At 45.1% G+C, this 17,341-nt stretch overlaps 1 protein-coding gene across 4 annotated transcripts in view; it reads left to right on the top strand.

The window, feature by feature from the left end:
• Positions 1–17,341, top strand: part of pcsk5b (proprotein convertase subtilisin/kexin type 5b) — a 69,994-nt gene that overhangs the window by 33,198 nt on the left and 19,455 nt on the right. The window contains exons 15-21 of one of the 4 annotated variants that reach the window (XM_029717662.1): positions 3,653–3,755; positions 4,788–4,981; positions 5,835–5,919; positions 8,467–8,570; positions 8,688–8,826; positions 14,448–14,563; positions 15,448–17,035. In XM_029717662.1, coding sequence (XP_029573522.1) covers positions 3,653–3,755; positions 4,788–4,981; positions 5,835–5,919; positions 8,467–8,570; positions 8,688–8,826; positions 14,448–14,563; positions 15,448–15,575 — 869 coding nt within the window. In that variant the 3' untranslated portion in view covers positions 15,576–17,035. Of the gene's footprint in view, positions 1–3,652; positions 3,756–4,787; positions 4,982–5,834; positions 5,920–8,466; positions 8,571–8,687; positions 8,827–14,447; positions 14,564–15,447; positions 17,036–17,341 lie in introns of those variants that run through there. The other 3 variants (XM_029717663.1, XM_029717664.1, XM_029717661.1) reach the window with 3 other exon arrangements.

The following is a 17,341-nucleotide window of genomic DNA, read 5'->3' on the forward strand; positions in this document are numbered from 1 at the left end:
GAACTGGAAGGAGAGACGGCCAAAGGAGGAATTGGCTTTCGGGGTGACCAGAGAGAGAGATACCTGCTGGAGCGAGTGCTACGGGTGGGTGCTGCTATGGTGACCAGTGAGCGGAGATAAGGGGGGACTTTACCTAGCAGGGTCTTGTAGATGACCTGGAGCCAGTGGGTTTGGCGACGATTATGAAGCGAAGGCCAGCCAACGAGAGTGTACAGGTCGCAGTGGTGGGTAGTATATGGGGCTTTGGTGCCAACACGGATGGCACTGTGATAGACTGCATCCAATTTGTTGAGTAGGGTATTGGAGGCTATTTTGTAAATGACATCGCCGAAGTCGAGGATCGGTAGGATGGTCAGTTTTACGAGGGTATGTTTGGCAGCATGAGTGAAGGATGCTTTGTTGCGAAATAGGAAGCCAATTCTAGATTTAACTTTGGATTGGAGATGTTTGATATGAGTCTGGAAGGAGAGTTTACAGTCTAACCAGACACCTAGGTATTTGTAGTTGTCCACATATTCTAGTCAGAACCATCCAGAGTAGTGATGCTGGACAGGCGGGCAGGTGCGGGCAGCGATCGGTTGAAGAGCATGCATTTAGTTTTACTTGTATTTAGGAGCAGTTGGAGGCCACGGAAGGAAAGTTGTATGGCATTGAAGCTCGTCTGGAGGGTTGTTAACACAATGTCCAAAGAAGGGCCAGAAGTATACAGAATGGTGTCGTCTGCGTAGAGGTGGATCAGAGACTCACCAGCAGCAAGAGCGACATCATTGATGTATACAGAAAAAGAGTTGGCCCAAGAATTGAACCCTGTGGCACCCCCATAGACTGCCAGAGGTCCGGACAACAGGCCCTCCGATTTGACACACTGAACTCTATCACAGAAGTAGTTGATGAACCAGGCGATGCAATCATTTGAGAAACCAAGGCTATTGAGTCTGCCGATGAGGATGTGGTGATTGACAGTCGAAAGCTTTGGCCAGGTCAATGAATACGGCAGCACAGTATTGTTTCTTATCGATGGCGGTTACGATATCGTTTAGGACCTTGAGCGTGGCTGAGGTGCACCCATGACCAGCTCTGAAACCAGATTGCATAGCGGAGAAGGTGCGGTGGGATTCGAAATGGTCGGTAATCTGTTTGTTGACTTGGCTTTGCAATAATTTTGGCAGATCATTTTAGAAAGAAAGGGTCCAGATTGTCTAGCCCGGCTGATTTGTAGGGGTCCAGATTTTGCAGCTCTTTCAGAACATCAGCTGAATGGATTTGGGAGAAGGAGAAATGGGGAAGGCTTGGGCGAGTAGCTGTGGGGGGTGCAGTGCTGTTGACTGCAGTAGGGGTAGCCAGGTGGAAAGCATGGCCAGCCGTAGAAAAATGCTTATTGAAATGCTCAATTATAGTGGGTTTACCGGTGGTGACAGAGTTTCCTATCCTCAGTGCAGTGGGCAGTTGGGAGGTGGTGTTCTTATTCTCCATGGACTTTACAATGTCCCAGAACTTTTTTGAATTTGTGTTGCAGGAAGCAAATTTCTGCTTGAAAAAGCTAGCCTTGGCTTTTCTAACTGCCTGTGTATATTGGTTTCTAACTTCCCTGAAAAGTTGGGTATCACGGGGGCTGTTCGATGCTAATGCAGAACACCACAGGATGTTTTTGTGTTGGTTAAGGGCAGTTAGATCTGGGGAGAACCAAGGGCTATATCTGTTCCTGGTTCTAAATTTCTTGAGTGGGGCATGCTTATTTAAGATGGTGAGGAAGGGATTTAAAAAAAATAACCAGGCATCCTCTACATGACGAGATGAGGTCAATATCCTTCCAGGATACCAGGGCCAGGTCGTTTTAGAAAGGCTTGCTCGCTGAAATGTTTCAGGGAGCGTTTGACAGTGATGAGTGGAGGTCGTTTGACCGCTGACCCATTACGGATGCAGGTAATGAGGCAGTGATCGCTGAGATCTTGGTTGAAAACAGCAGAGGTGTATTTAGAGGGCAAGTTTGTTAGGATGAAATCTATGAGGGTGCCAGTGTTTACGGCTTTGGGGTGGTACCTGGTGGGTTCATTAATAATTTGTGTGAGATTGAGGGCATCAAGCTTGGATTGTAGGATGGCTGGGGTGTTTAGCATGTCCCAGTTTAGGTCACCTAGTAGCACGAGCTCGGTATGACGGCAGTGTGGTCCTATGGTGTTTATACTTGTGTACTATTGTTTGTACATATGAACATGGTACGTTCAGTTATTTGGAAATGGCTCCCAAGGATGAACCAGGCTTGTGGAGGTCTACAATTTATTTTCTGAGGTCTTGGCTGATTTCTTTTGATTTTTCCCATGATGTCAAGCGAAGAGGCACTGAGTTTGAAGGTAGGCCTTGAAATACATCCACAGGTACACCTCCAATTGACTCAAATGATGTCAATTAGTCTATCAGTAGCTTCTAAAGCCATGACATAATTTTCTGGAATTTTCCGAGCTGGTTAATGGCACAGTCAACTTAGTGTATGTAAACTTCTGACCCACTGGAATTGTGATGCAGTGAAATAATTTGTCTGTAAACAATTGTTGGAAAAAATTACTTGTGTCATGCACAAAGTAGATGACCTAACCGACTTGCCAAAACTATAGTTTGTTAACAAGAAATTTGTGGAGTGGTTGAAAAACAAGTTTTAATGACTCCAACCTAAGTGTATGTAAACTTCTGACTTCAACTGTAGACAGATCTCAAACTTCTTCCATTTAAAAATGATGGATGCCACTGTTCTTGAGACCTTCGATGCTGCAGATTTTATTTTTTTGTTACCCTTCCCCAGATCAGTTTTCTCACACAATTGCGTAACCTATAGAAGTGTTGCACAATATGAGCTCATGGGCTCTCATTAAGTGTTTGATTAGATTTTCGAATTACATTTGCATTGATGTCAGAGTGATTAGAGGGACAGTAGAGTGCTAAGTACCAGGCAGCTAGCAAGTTTGGTAGGCTACTAATGACCATCAGCAGCATCAGAGCTTGGAGAAGCCTAATTACCGTGACTAAATGGTTGTAACAGGGACTGAATACTTTCCGAGTGCACTGTACCTCCTATGGTTACTATCTCGCACTACCTTGAACCATTTTCCTTTTATAGCTCTAGCTCTCGCCATAACTTCTTTATCAGCAAAGTCTGTGCTAGTAGGAAAAGTACATATTTTCTTTCTATTCTCCCCCTTTCTCTACCTCTGGGTTTCTCCTGCAGGGTTGTGAGCAGGCAGCTGATAGTCATTAGCCAGTGTGATCAGCCACAGCCATGATAGCAGAACATAAACACCCCCAACTTTTTTACACTCGTTAGACATAACACTCCTGCCTTCTGCACAACAGGAACACCTTCCACACTCTCACTCACTCAAACAGACCTAGCAATAGGAGAATATTACACAAGACACTGAAGACTTTCTACTTCTCTAACGGTAATGTGATTCGCTGTAGTACACATCAGACAATGCACCCTAACATCACACTACATGGTTGTTTCTTCAAAACGTAGAATTATGGGTTGGAATGCCAGTCACCTCCCTCTAGTCACACCCAGTTTTCTCATTCATAAAGTCAACTAACCTCCCCACCCCCCGTAGCATGGTGTATTACAGTACCCATAATGCTCTGTATAACATATCCTCTTCACCAGGGCTCTGTAACAGTGAGTGCAACGAGAACGGCTGTGAAGGCCCCGGACCTCACCAGTGCATCAACTGCCTCCATTACTTCCTCAAGTTCAAGAACAACACCAGGTTAGAATGTCAGTGTTCTGGCTGCCTAGTCATAGGCTGTGTTTACACAGGCAGCTCAATTCTGATCTTTTTCCCAGTTATTGGCAGATGATCTAATTGGTCAAAAGACTGCAGTGTCAGGGACATTGCGCCTCTCTTGTCTCACTCGTTTGCTCTGATTGAAGTCGGTGGTGACCCGACCATTGCCACACAGTGAGAACCATTCATTCTTACAAGGCCATGCTCCGTAGAGTAAGGCGTACCATAAACAAATCGTTTTCCAAAATGTGTGTGTGTGTGTGTGTGTGTGAAAGGGGGTGGTTGACCTGTGAATGTGTGCAGTGGAGATCTAAGTCCACTGTAATTGCGTATGTCTGCGAGCACATTACACAGTACACTAATAAACAAGAGGGGTGTGCAGGTGCCTCTGTCTTATGTTGTAAAAGCCATCTTAAGAATACAATGTTTTTCCACTACTTCCAACCCCTGAGTGCTTAATGTAGCTGGTTTGGGAGGGGTGGAAGGAAAGGGGGGGTACTGACGCTAATGCTCATAATTATATCCCTATGTTTCTCTTTGATGACCTCGCCTAACGGGTGGGGATGTGAGTGGAGGGGGAGGGGGCTCTGAAGTGGGGGAAGTTTTGGAGCACACAGTTTTACATTTATTAAAAAACAGCGTGAGATCGAAGGGGCAAAGGCGGTTTATGAAGTTATCTAACAGATGTGCTTTAAAAGAAGGCACCTGTTCACCGTACAGAAACGCACAAACACTCCCACGCTTATGCAGTCACACATCTGATACGCACGGAAATATACACGGCGTATAATTTCAGGCCATGAACTTTGTTTGCTCCCACGGGGGGAGAGGGGTTGTTATTCTAGAATCTAGTGGATTTTGGTTTATCACCTTGTTCAAACAGAGTCAGCGGTCAGAGTGCAAAAATCTAGCCTAGCATTCCGTTCCTTTCCTTTAGCCTGTTCCTGAATAGCCAATAACATATTTCTCCTCTCTCTGTCCCGTCCTTCTCCCTCTTTCTCCACTCCACTGCAGGACGTGCGTGTCGGAGTGCCCATCCGGGTTTTTCCGCGACGACAGGAAGCGCTGTAAGAAGTGTTCATCTCTGTGTGAGATGTGTGTTGGTAGCCGTAGCGACCAGTGCTCCACCTGCAGACCGGGCTTCCACCTTAACGAGGGCTCCAACAACTGTGTGGCCAGCTGTGTGGACGGCTTCTATCTGGACCACGGCAAGTCGCGCACACACAAGGAATATTCTAATATGGGCCTTGACGTGGCTTGAAGGTAATTGGTTGATTGATTGGCTAGAAAACCAACCAATGACCTGGTGTCCCAGGTATGAAACCTTGAGGCACAGATTTGAACCCGCCCTTCCCCTCCACCATCCTCAAACTCCGCCTCTTCTCCCTTACCCACCGCTGACACCGACCCCAACACCAATCCCCCCTAACACTTCCAATGCCTCTTCTCCCTTACCCACCGCTGACACCGACCCCAACACCAATCCCCCCTAACACTTCCAATGCCTCTTCTCCCTTACCCACCGCTGACACCGACCCCAACACCAATCCCCCCTAACACTTCCAATGCCTCTTCTCCCTTACCCACCGCTGACACCGACCCCAACACCAATCCCCCCTAACACTTCCAATGCCTCTTCTCCCTTACCCACCGCTGACACCGACCCCAACACCAATCCCCCCTAACACTTCCAATGCCTCTTCTCCCTTACCCACCGCTGACACCGACCCCAACACCAATCCCCCCTAACACTTCCAATGCCTCTTCTCCCTTACCCACCGCTGACACCGACCCCAACACCAATCCCCCCTAACACTTCCAATGCCTCTTCTCCCTTACCCACCGCTGACACCGACCCCAACACCAATCCCCCCTAACACTTCCAATGCCTCTTCTCCCTTACCCACCGCTGACACCGACCCCAACACCAATCCCCCCTAACACTTCCAATGCCTCTTCTCCCTTACCCACCGCTGACACCGACCCCAACACCAATCCCCCCTAACACTTCCAATGCCTCTTTGGCCCCTATGTGACTAGACGTCTTCTTTCGTGTTACAGATTCCAACATGTGCAGGAGATGCAACGAGAACTGCAAGAAGTGCACCACGTCTAATATCTGCACAGAATGCAAACCAGGGATGAGGTAAGCCAAACACGTTCTCTCTGAACCCATCACCTCTAGCCCCCCTACACACAAACACACTGCTGGTCTGTAGTAGTAGTTGAATCACTAAACGCTCCAGTAACATTGTCATGTGTCCCTGGAGTTTTTGATTATCACCGCCACCACACTTGCCCTCGGAGGGGCAGTTCCAAAGCGCTTCAGTTAATGAGAACCAAACACTTTGAAGTGTTTCAAAACATTGGTCTTGAATCCAGCCTGACTTCCTCCTGCTAGTTTTCAGTGCTGTCTGAGACAGCGTGTGGTAACACGTGCAGTAATCCTTCCGAACGCCTGCAAGACCACAGACAGTCACTCTTGTTCACCATTCACAGGAGAGGGAGGACAGAAACCCAAATCCTTTCTGGGAAACAGAGCTAATATAACCCAGTCCAGTTGTTTTTCAGCTCCGCTCACCACAGAAACCTGTCCTCGCAGCAACTTCTCAGTCTTCTCTGATCCTAAAATTGAGATCCAAACCTAAGTGAAATTCCCATCATACACCAACAGGACCCAGTAATAAAAATAAATTTAAAAAATAATATATATATATATATATTATTTTTTTTTTATTACTGGGTCCTTATATATATAATCACACACACAATACCCCATAATGACAAAGCAAAAACAGGTTTTTAGAAATGTTTTCGCTTTGTCATTATGGGGTATTGTGTGTAGAATAAGGCTGTAATGTAACAAAATGTGAAAAGTCAAGGAGTCTGAATACTTTCCCAATGCACTGTATATTCGGTTCCGAGGTGGACCAGATCCGACCCAGAATATGTCAGAGATGAGTGTGAATCGGATCCAAATTGGGTCGGGTCTGTATCGGACCCAAATGGATTTGAAAGATTAAAATTGCAGCTTTATTGCTGTGCCTGCCAGCAGAATTGACTTGTCTGGCAGGCAGTGAATGTTAATGTTTCACATGCATTTTCTGGTTGTTGGCCTAAAATAGAGTTGATCTACACTACAGCTTAGTATTTTCATAAATGCATCCCTAATTTAAAATGTTGACACAAAAAGGTGTGTGGCAAAGAAGTTTTCTTTCTCCCACAGATTTGTGTGCATTCGTTGAGTTTTCCCTTTGTTAATCTTTATTTTTGATATATACTGAACAAAAATATAAACGCAACATGTTACAGTTCATATAAGGAAATCCGTCAATTGAAATAAATTAATTAGGCCCTAATCTATGGATTTCACATGACTGGGCAGGGGCGCAGGCATCGGTGGGCGTAGGAAGGCATAGGCCCACCAACTTGGAAGCTAGGCCCAGCCAATTAGGAGTTTTTTTTCCCCCACAAAAGGGCTTTATTACAGACAGAAATACTCCCCCCCCCCCCCCCCGACGATCCCGCAGGTGAAGAAGCCGTATGTGGCGGAAAACTGGGCTGTCTTGGTTACATGTGGTTGTGGGGCCGGTTGGACATACTACCAAATTTTCTAAAATAACGTTGGAGGCGGCTTATGGTAGAGAAATTAACATTCAATTATCTGGAAAAAGCTCTGGTGAACATTCCTGCAGTCATCATGCCAATTGCACACTCAACTTGAGACATCTGTGGCATTGTGTTGTGTGACACAACTGCACATTTTAGTGGCCTTTTATTGTCCCCAGCACAAGGTGCACCTGTGTGATATGTCACATCTGTCAGGTGGAAGGATTATCTTCACAAAGGACACAATTCTCACCTTCTCGATATGCTTAACCTCCTTGCCTCGGTGTGACATAGCAACATGTTGCTGATCCCATATCTCCAGTGGAAACGTCATAAAATAGTCTGTCTGTTCCGAGCTCATTGGCACGGGAAACCATGAGGGCCCAGTTGAAACAATGTTGCAAGTTCGCTATAGCAAGAGATGAAGCCAGCGAAGGTAAGAGGCAGACAGGTGGAGTAGAGATTAATGCTTTTGACTGAACAAACTGCCATGCATAGCACATGATTTATAGAGGTGATTTATTCTTATTTTTAGTATATTTTCTTCTAATATAATTTCGGATCTGGTCGGTATTTCGGATATTTTCACACCGATTCGAGGTCAGTGTCTACCGAGCGTGAGCCGACCTGGGATCCAAGGGTCAATTACATAATTTTGGATCTGTCCTGTTCGGATACTGGGTTGGATCTCTGGTAATCGGGTTAGGATATATCCGTGAAGACCTCCTAGTTTAGAACCTTTAGTACTGTTCTTAAACATATATATTTTTTCACACCTCTCCTCTGGGATCCCCAGCCGTTCCAAGTATTTGAACTATTCCACAGCTAGCACACCTGATTCGACTTTTTCACTAATCAAGCCCTTGAATAGGGAATCAAGGTGAGCTAGTTCAGGGTTACAAAAAAATTGGGAAATGTCTGGGGAGGACATCCGAGGAGAGGTTTGAAAACCACTGGACTAATGTATAGTTTATGATTTTAATTTGATGTATGAGACAAATGTATGAAAAAAGGGACCGGTTGCTAGTGAAGTGTGTTGTGTACTAACGTGTGCCTTTGTAATTCAGTGTATTGCTCTCTCCAGTCTTCAGGGGAATAAATGTCAGATGACCTGTGACCCCGGGACCTACTATAATGGCCACAGGAGGACCTGCGAGCAGTGCCACCGAGCGTGTGCCACCTGTGCAGGTAAAGCTCCCTTCATAAAGTAAAGATGGTCCCTCTGAGTCAGTTGACCAAAGTAAAAATCTATATTTTGCCCAAAGTGAAGTTTGTGCACTGCTCACAGTCTCCCCCTGTCTGCAGGCACGGGGATGGAGGCGTGTAACAAGTGTGCAGAGGGCTACTTCTTGGAGGAGTGGCGCTGTGTGTCCACCTGCAGTGTGGGATACTACATGTCTGAGCAGACCTCGGACAACGGCGACGTCAACAAGTCCTGCAGGAAGTGAGTCTGCTTGGCGCATACAAACTCCAAATCAAATGTATTTATATAGCCCTTCTTACATCACCTGATGTCACAAAGTGCTGTACAGAAACCCAGCCTAAAACCCCAAACAGCAAGCAATGCAGGTGTAGAAGCACAGTAGCTAGGAAAAACTCCCTAGAAAGGCCAACACCTAGGAAGAAACATAGAGGAACCAGGCTATGAGGGGTGGCCAGTCCTCTTCTGGCTGTGCCGGGTGGAGATTATAACAGCACATGGCCAAGATGTTCAAATGTTCATAAATGACCAGCATGGTCAAATAATAATAATAATAATAATAATCACAGTAGTTGTCGAGGGTGCAACAGGTCAGCACCTCAGGAGTAAATGTCAGTTGGCTTTTCATAGCCGATCATTGAGAGTATCTCTACCGCTCCTGCTGTCTCTAGAGAGTTGAAAACAGCAGATCTGGGACAGGTAGCATGTCCGGTGAACAGGTCAGTGTTCCATAGCCGCAGGCAGAACAGTTGAAACTGGAGCAGCAGCACGGCCAGGTGGACTGGGGACAGCAAGGAGGAGTCATGCCAGGTAGTCCTGAGGCATGGTCCTAGGGCTCAGGTCCTCCTAGAGAGAGAATTAGAGAGAGCATACTTAAATTCACACAGGACACTGGAGAAATACTCCAGATATAACAGACTGACCCTAGCCCCCCGACACAAACTACTGCAGCGTAAAAACTGGATTCTGAGACAGGAGGGGTCAGAAGACACTGTGGCCCTGTCCGATGATACCCCCGGACAGGGCCAAACAAGCAGGATATAACCCCACCCACTTTGCCAAAGCACAGCCCCCACACCACTAGAGGGATATCTTCATTCACCAACTTACCATCCTGAGACAAGGCCGAGTATAGCCCACAAAGATCTCCGCCACGGCACAACCCAAGGGGGGGCGCCAACCCAGACAGGAAGACCACGTCAGTGACTCAACCCACTCAAGTGACGCACCCCTCCTAGGGAGGGCATGGAAGAGCACCAGTAAGCCAGTGACTCGGCCCCTGTAATAGGGTTAGAGGCAGAGAATCCCAGTGGAGAGAGTGGAACCGGCTAGGCAGAGACAGCAAGGGCGGTTCGTTGCTCCAGTGCCTTTCCGTTCACATTCACACTCCTGGGCCAGACTACACTCAATCACAGGACCTACTGAAGAGATGAGTCTTCAATAAAGACTTAAAGGTTGAGACCGAGTCTGCGTCTCTCACATGGGTAGGCAGACCATTCCATAAAAATATAGCTCTATAGGAGAAAGCCCTACCTCCAGCTGTTTGCTTAGAAATTCTAGGGACAATTAGGAGGCCTACGTCTTGTGACCGTAGCGTACGTGTAGGTATGTACGGCAGGATCAAATCGGAAAGATACATGGGCTTGCTCCCACCTAATGCTTTGTAGGTTAGCAGTAAAACCTTGAAATCAGCCCTTGCCTTAACAGGAAGCAAGTGTAGGGAGGCTAGCACTGGAGTAATATGATACAATTTTGGGGTTCTAGTTAGGATTCTAGCAGTCGTATTTAGCACTAACTGAAGGTTTAGTGCTTTTTCCGGGTAGCCGGAAAGTAGAGCATTGCAGTAGTCTAACCTAGAAGTAACAAAAGCATGGATTCATTTTTCTGCATCAATTTTTGACAGAACATTTCTGATCTTTGCAATGTTATGCAGATGGAAAAAAGCTGTCCTTGAAACAATCTTGATATGTTCGTCGAGAGATTAGGGTTCAGAGTAACGCCGAGGTCCTTAACAGTTTTATTTGAGACAACTGTACAACCATCCAGATTAATTGTCAGATTCAACAGAAGATCTGTTTGTTTCTTGGGACCTAGAACAAGCATCTCTGTTATGTCCGAGTTTAAAAGTAAATGTTTGCAGCCATCCACTTCCTTATGATGGACTACAATCTTTCCCCTCCGATGAACATCACAGGCTTCTAGCGAGGGCAATTTTGGGGCTTCACCATGTTTCATTGACATGTACAGCTGTGTGTCATCCGCATAGCAGTGCAAGTTACATCATGTTTTCGAATGACATCCCCAAGAGGTAAAATATATAGTGAAAACAATAGTGGTCCTGAAACGGAACCTTGAGGAACACCGAAATTTACAGTTGATTTGTCAGAGGACAAACCATCACAGAGACAAACTGATATCTTTCTGACAAATAAGCTCTAAACCAGGCCAGAACTTGTCTGTGTAGACCAATTTGGATTTCCAATCTCTCCAAAAGAATGTGGCAATCGATGGTATCAAAAGCAGCACTAAGGTCTAGGAGCACGAGGACAGATGCAGAGCCTCGGTCTGACGCTATTAAAAGGTAATTTACCACCTTCACAAGTGCAGTCTCCGTGCTATGATGGGGTCTAAAAACCAGACTGAAGCATTTCTTATACATTGTCTTCAGGAAGGCAGTGAGTTGCTGCGTAACAGCTTTTTAAAATTTTAATTAATTTTTTTAGGAATTGGAGATTCGATATAGGCAGATTTAGTTTTTTAAAATATTTTCTGGGTCATGGTTTGGCTTTTTCAAGAGAGGCTTTATTACTGCCACTTTTAGTGAGTTTGGTACACATCCGGTGGAGCCGTTTATTATGTTCAACATAGCAGGGCCAAGCACAGGAAGCGGCTCTTTCAGTAGTTTAGTTGGAATAGGGTCCAGTATGCAGCTTGACGGTTTAGAGGCCATGATTATTTTCATCATTGTGTCAAGAGATGTAGTACTAAAACGCTTGAGTGTCTCCCTTGATCCTAGGTCCTGGGAGAGTTGTGCAGATTCAGGACAACTGAGCTTTGGAGGAATACACAGATTTAAAGAGGAGTCCGTAATTTGCTTTCTAATGATCATGATCTTTTCCTCAAAGAAGTTCATGAATTTATTACTGCTGAAGTGAAAGCCATCCTCTCTTGGGGAATGCTGCTTTTTAGTTAGCTTTGCGACAGTATCAAAAGGAAATGTGGAATTGTTCTTATTTTCCTCAATTAGGTTGAAAAAAATAGGATGATCGAGCAGCAGTGAGGGCTCTTCGATACTGCACGGTACTGTATTTCCAAGCTAGTCGGAAGACTTCCAGTTTGGTGTGGCGCCATTTCCGTCCCAATTTTCTGGAAGCTTGCTTCAGAGCTCGGGTATTTTCTGTATACCAGGGAGCTAGTTTCTTATGACAAATGTTTTTAGGGGTGCAACTGCATCTAGGGTATTGTGCAAGGTTAAATTTAGTTCCTCAGTTAGATGGTTAACTGATTTTTGTCCTCTGATGTCCGTGGGTAGGCAGAGGGAGTCTGGAAGGACATCAAGGAATCTTTGGGTTGTCTGAGAATTTATAGCACGACTTCTGATGCTCCTTGGTTGGGGTCTGAGCAGATTATTTGTTGCGATTGCAAACGTAATAAAATGGTCGTCCAATAGTCCAGGATTATGAGGAAAAACATTAAGATCCACAACATTTATTCCATGGGACAAAACTAGGTCCAGAGTATGACTGTGGCAGTGAGTAGGTCCTGAGACATGTTGGATAAAACCCACTGAGTTGATGATGATGGCTCCGAAAGCCTTTTGGAATGGGTCTGTGGACTTTTCCATGTGAATATTAAAGTCACCAAAAATTAGAATATTATCTGCTATGACTACAAGGTCCAATAGGAATTCAGGTAACTCAGTGAGGAACGCTGTATATGGCCCAGGAGGCCTGTAAACAGTAGCTATAAAAAGTGATTGAGTAGGCTGCATAGATTTCATGTCAAAAGACGAAAACGTTGTTATTTTTGTGGTAAATTTAAATTTGATATCTTAAATGTTAGCAACACCACTGCCTTTGCGGGATGCGCGGGGGATATGGTCACTAGTGTAACCAGGAAGTGAGGCCTCATTTAACACAGTAAATTCATCAGGCTTAAGCCATGTTTCAGTCAGGCCAATCACATCAAGATTATGATCAGTGATTAGTTCATTGACTATAACTGCCTTGGAAGTGAGGGATCTAACATTAAGTAGCCCTATTTTGAGATGTGAGGTATCACTAGCTCTTTCAATAATGGCAGGAATGGAGGTCTTTATTCTAGTGAGGTTGCTAAGGCGAACACCGCCATGTTTAGTTTTGCCCAACCTAGGTCGAGGCACAGACACGGTCTCAATGGGGATAGCTGAGCTGACTACGCTTGTGGCAGACTCCACTAAGCTGGCAGGCTGGCTAACAGCCTGCTGCCTGGCCTGCGCCCTATTTCATTGTGGAGCTAGGGGAGTTAGAGCCCTGTCTATGTTCGTAGATAAGATGAGAACACCCCTCCAGCGAGGATGGAGTCCGTCACTCCTCAACAGGCCAGGCTTGGTCCTGTTTGTGGGTGAGTACCAGAAAGAGGGACAATTATCTACAAATTCTATCTTTTGGGAGGGGCAGAAAACCATTTTTAACCAGCGATTGAGTTGTGAGACTGCTGTAGAGCTCATAACTCCCCCTAACTGGGAGGGGGCCAGAGACAATTACTCGATGCCGACACGTCTTTCTAGCTGATTTACATGCTGAAGCTATGTTGCGCCTGGTGACCTCTGACTGTTTCATCCTAACATCGTTGGTGCCGACGTGGATAACAATATCTCTATACTCTCTACACTCGCCAGTTTTAGCTTTAGCCAGCACCGTCTTTAGATTAGCCTTAACGTCGGTAGCCCTGCCCCCTGGTAAACAGTGTATGATCGGGTTTTCAATTTGTCAGAGCTAATGGTGGGAGCCTTTGGCGTCTCAGACCCCACAGCGGGAGGAGTAGAGACCAGAGAAGGCTCGGCCTCTGACGCGCTGCTTAATGGGGAGAACCGGTTGAAAGTTTCTGTCGGCTGAATAAGCGACACCGGTTGAGCATTCCTACAGCGTTTCCCTCCACAAGCCATGAGAAAGTTGTCCGGCTGCGGGGACCGTGCGAGGGGGGTTTATACTACTATCTGTACTTACTGGTGGCACAGACTCTGTTTCATCCTTTCCTACACTGAAATTGCCCTTGCCTAATGATTGCGTCTGAAGCTGGGTTTGCAGCATAGCTATCCTCACTGTAAGGCGATCATTCTCCTGTATATTATGAGTACAGTGACTGCAATTAGAAGGCATCGTGTTAATGTTACTACTTAGCTTCGGCTGGTGGAGGTCTTGACGAACCATGTCCAGATAAAGCGTCCGGAGTGAAAAAGTTGAGTGAGGGGGAAAACTAAAAATATAAACGGTAATTTAAAAGTAAAAACCGTAACGTTGTCAGGTAGCAAGTAAGGTTAGCAACAAAACGCACAGCAGTAAACAAGTCTGGGACAAACTCCACACCTTACACTTCCTCCTCCCTACAACCTGGCATGTTTATCCTGTCAAACTGCCTCAAACCGGACTAATCTTCAAAAGGGTTCCAACATCTGTCATATACCTACGGTCCCTTAAACCTGCCGCTTCCTCCTTTTTAATCTAACGCTACTCGCTATCTGGTCTGGAGGATATCTGAGTGTCAGCCCTCCTGTTTGATGTACCAAAATCATAAAGTTGGAAAAGGGGACAAGCACGCTTTGTGGAAAGTGCACCCTCTATCCAACTATGACCTAAACTATAGCTTTAACCCCCCCACCCCAGGTGTGACCACAGCTGCTATGCCTGCACAGGGCCCGGTGAGACGAACTGCAGCACCTGTGTGAATGGCTATAACCTGGAGGCAGGAGTGTGTGTGGTCAGCACCATCTGCAAAGATGGTGAGTACTAGAAACCCTCTTATTTATATATATTATAGACTCTTTAAGGACCTCATTCTAGAAGTGTCTGCTCAGTCACTGCACAGGTAATAGCGGGTTTAAACTTTCAGTGCTCTCTTTTTCTTTTGGTCACAATCTTTGCTCATGTATTCACCCCTAACTAATCTATACCAATCTCCCTTTACATCTTGTCTAAATTGTGCATGTTTAAAATTAGGCAACTTCTGTCTGATTCTGCAATGCCTTCCCCATATCTCACACTAGATGGAAGGTTGATCTTGTGGCCTCAGACTGTAACCTAGGATAGAAAATATCCATGCTCTTGTTGGTATTCCATTGATATGGCTAACCTTTTCAGCCCTATCCTATAGGGCCCATTTGTCTGTGAGATATGATGAAGGTTTTTGATGATCTGATTTGTCTTCAAATTGTCATCCCCAGTCTGTCCATGACCCACTGAGACCAATAGTGTTTTATTGACTACAAAACAAATGAATTACTTCTGCTTGTAGAAAACGGACTCTTAGTTTTAGAGTGCACTGCAAGTAAAAAAAACATTTCAAATTGAGGTTATGACAGACTGGCGATCCACTTTTTCTGTGCAAAGTCATCTCGGATGAAAAATGAATTAATGTTTTGACTTTTGAAATTGACGTTTTTTCTCTTTTTCCCCAAATTTCTGTTTTACTTTCCGACATGGATCCAATCATTCCTGCTGGACTACAATCTTTCCCCTCCGATGAACATCACACCTCTGATGGATCAAAACCAAACTTTTTCTGTCACCTGACCCCTCCTGACCAATCACTTGGCTCTGTCCACCTGTCCTGACCAATCCCATGGCTATACCTGTTCTTGTTGTCCCCCCCCCTTATCTCTTCCTGGTATGTGGAAAGCAAATGAAGAATCTTGGGCGGAAGGCAGTTTCTGTGTGCTTGTAAAAAAGAACAATCTGTGCCAGAGAAAAGTGCTGCAGCAACTGTGCTGCAGAACATGCTCGCTAAAAGGGTGACGGGAGGTCCCGCAGGGAGCCGGGGGGGGCACCCCTCTACCCAAGCCCACTCACTCAGTCACATAATTTATAAGAAAATCTGTGCCTCTTAAGGGACTGCGTCAGAGGTGTGAGGACAGAACTACAACAAACCTACCTTTTTTCTGTACTGGGACATGTGGTCAGGGCGACAGTAGCAACTGGGACTTACTAAAAAAACAAACAAATAATGTGTCGGTATTTTGTGACCAAAGCATCGATGCCAAAATAATTGTACCATTTTCCAGTATAGGATGTGTAGCTTGCAGGAGGGACCTGCCAATCTGTGTTTACTTCAGTTTTTTGCTCCTCCTCAAGAGTAACGATGTGAAGGTGAAAGCTGATGAACGTACCAACCCCCGGCTGTGTTTGTAAATAAACGTTAAAGCTCACTCAATAATGTGAAAACTGTCTGGGTTGCGTTTGCTATCTGCCAAGTGAGGATGCGCGCGCGCACACACACACACACACACACACAGCAGGATTGTGCAAACACTTGAATTGATAGGTGGGAAAATCATGTCCCCATTCGAAATGCCGCAGGGAATCCATTGTGTGCCACAGGGAATCCTGACTGCTAAACTGTCATCTATTTTTCAGGTTGTCTGTGAGAGAGAAAGTATTACAGGTGCCCTTGACTCACTCAGATCTGTTTATCAAAGGCCACATTAGATAAATCAGGGTCGTATTTATTAGGCACAAAACGTATGAAAACGGGGATGACGACCTAGTCTCGCCCAATAAGAAACACTTATTATGACAAAATGCTTTAAGTTTTGGTTGTGTGCTCTAATGAACAAGACTCATCTTACTGCTACACGAGACCATGGGGCCATCGCACTGACAAACAGCACTAGTAGGGCTTTATTCCACAACATTGCACGGTTATGTCATTGCATTCAAGCAGAGGTGGTACTGTATCTTCTTGATCATCAAACAATTTTGATATGGTCGATGTTTTTGGTGAACTAGCTGCCACACATTCAAGACATGTCCATGACACTATAGCAAAGGGCGTCATTTCATTAAGATTGTGTTCATTTGGCTCCTCAATGGAAGAAAAGACTGTTACTTATTAATGTATTGAAACATTTTTCTGTTGCTTGCCCTGGTGAACACGACCCAGGTTGAAAGAACATCAAAGAGACTGAGAATCCAAGACAATGGTTGGTGCTGCAAAATTGGACCACAGTCTGTCTCTCTGTAACACGCAGGCCATGGGAGTCAACTTTGTAATGGTTGAAACCCCTGTTCATGAAACCCATTATAGAATGAGTACTGAGGTGAATACGACACTGTATTCCAATAAAGAATGTGTCAAATTTAATTCTCAATGTGGGTTTATACCTTTTGAACAATTACAGTATTACTGTAGTCGTGTTGTACTGTTGATTGTGGTTTAATTGAAATAAAGATTGATTGATCCTTTTGGTTAACAGAAACGTATTCTTGGTCATTGTTGAAGATGACTTTAGATTTGATTAATGTCAGTAGTTTGTTGATTTATATCATGTCTTGTCAGACCCCCACCCCCCCCCACACACACATTTATATTGTAAGCCAGTGTCAATGTTATACATATCAATGTTATTACTAATTAAAATGGTTAATCTATTAATATTTTTGTTTATTTTCTGCTAAGTTCTGTTGGTCATTGTGAACATCCTCATTGTCCCACACTGTTTATTTGGGTCGTGTTCATTAGGCAGAACATGGAAAAATAACAGATTGAAACAGGGAGAGACTTC

This window comes from Salmo trutta, chromosome 27, assembly GCF_901001165.1.
Source record: "Salmo trutta chromosome 27, fSalTru1.1, whole genome shotgun sequence".
NCBI lineage: Eukaryota > Metazoa > Chordata > Actinopteri > Salmoniformes > Salmonidae > Salmo > Salmo trutta.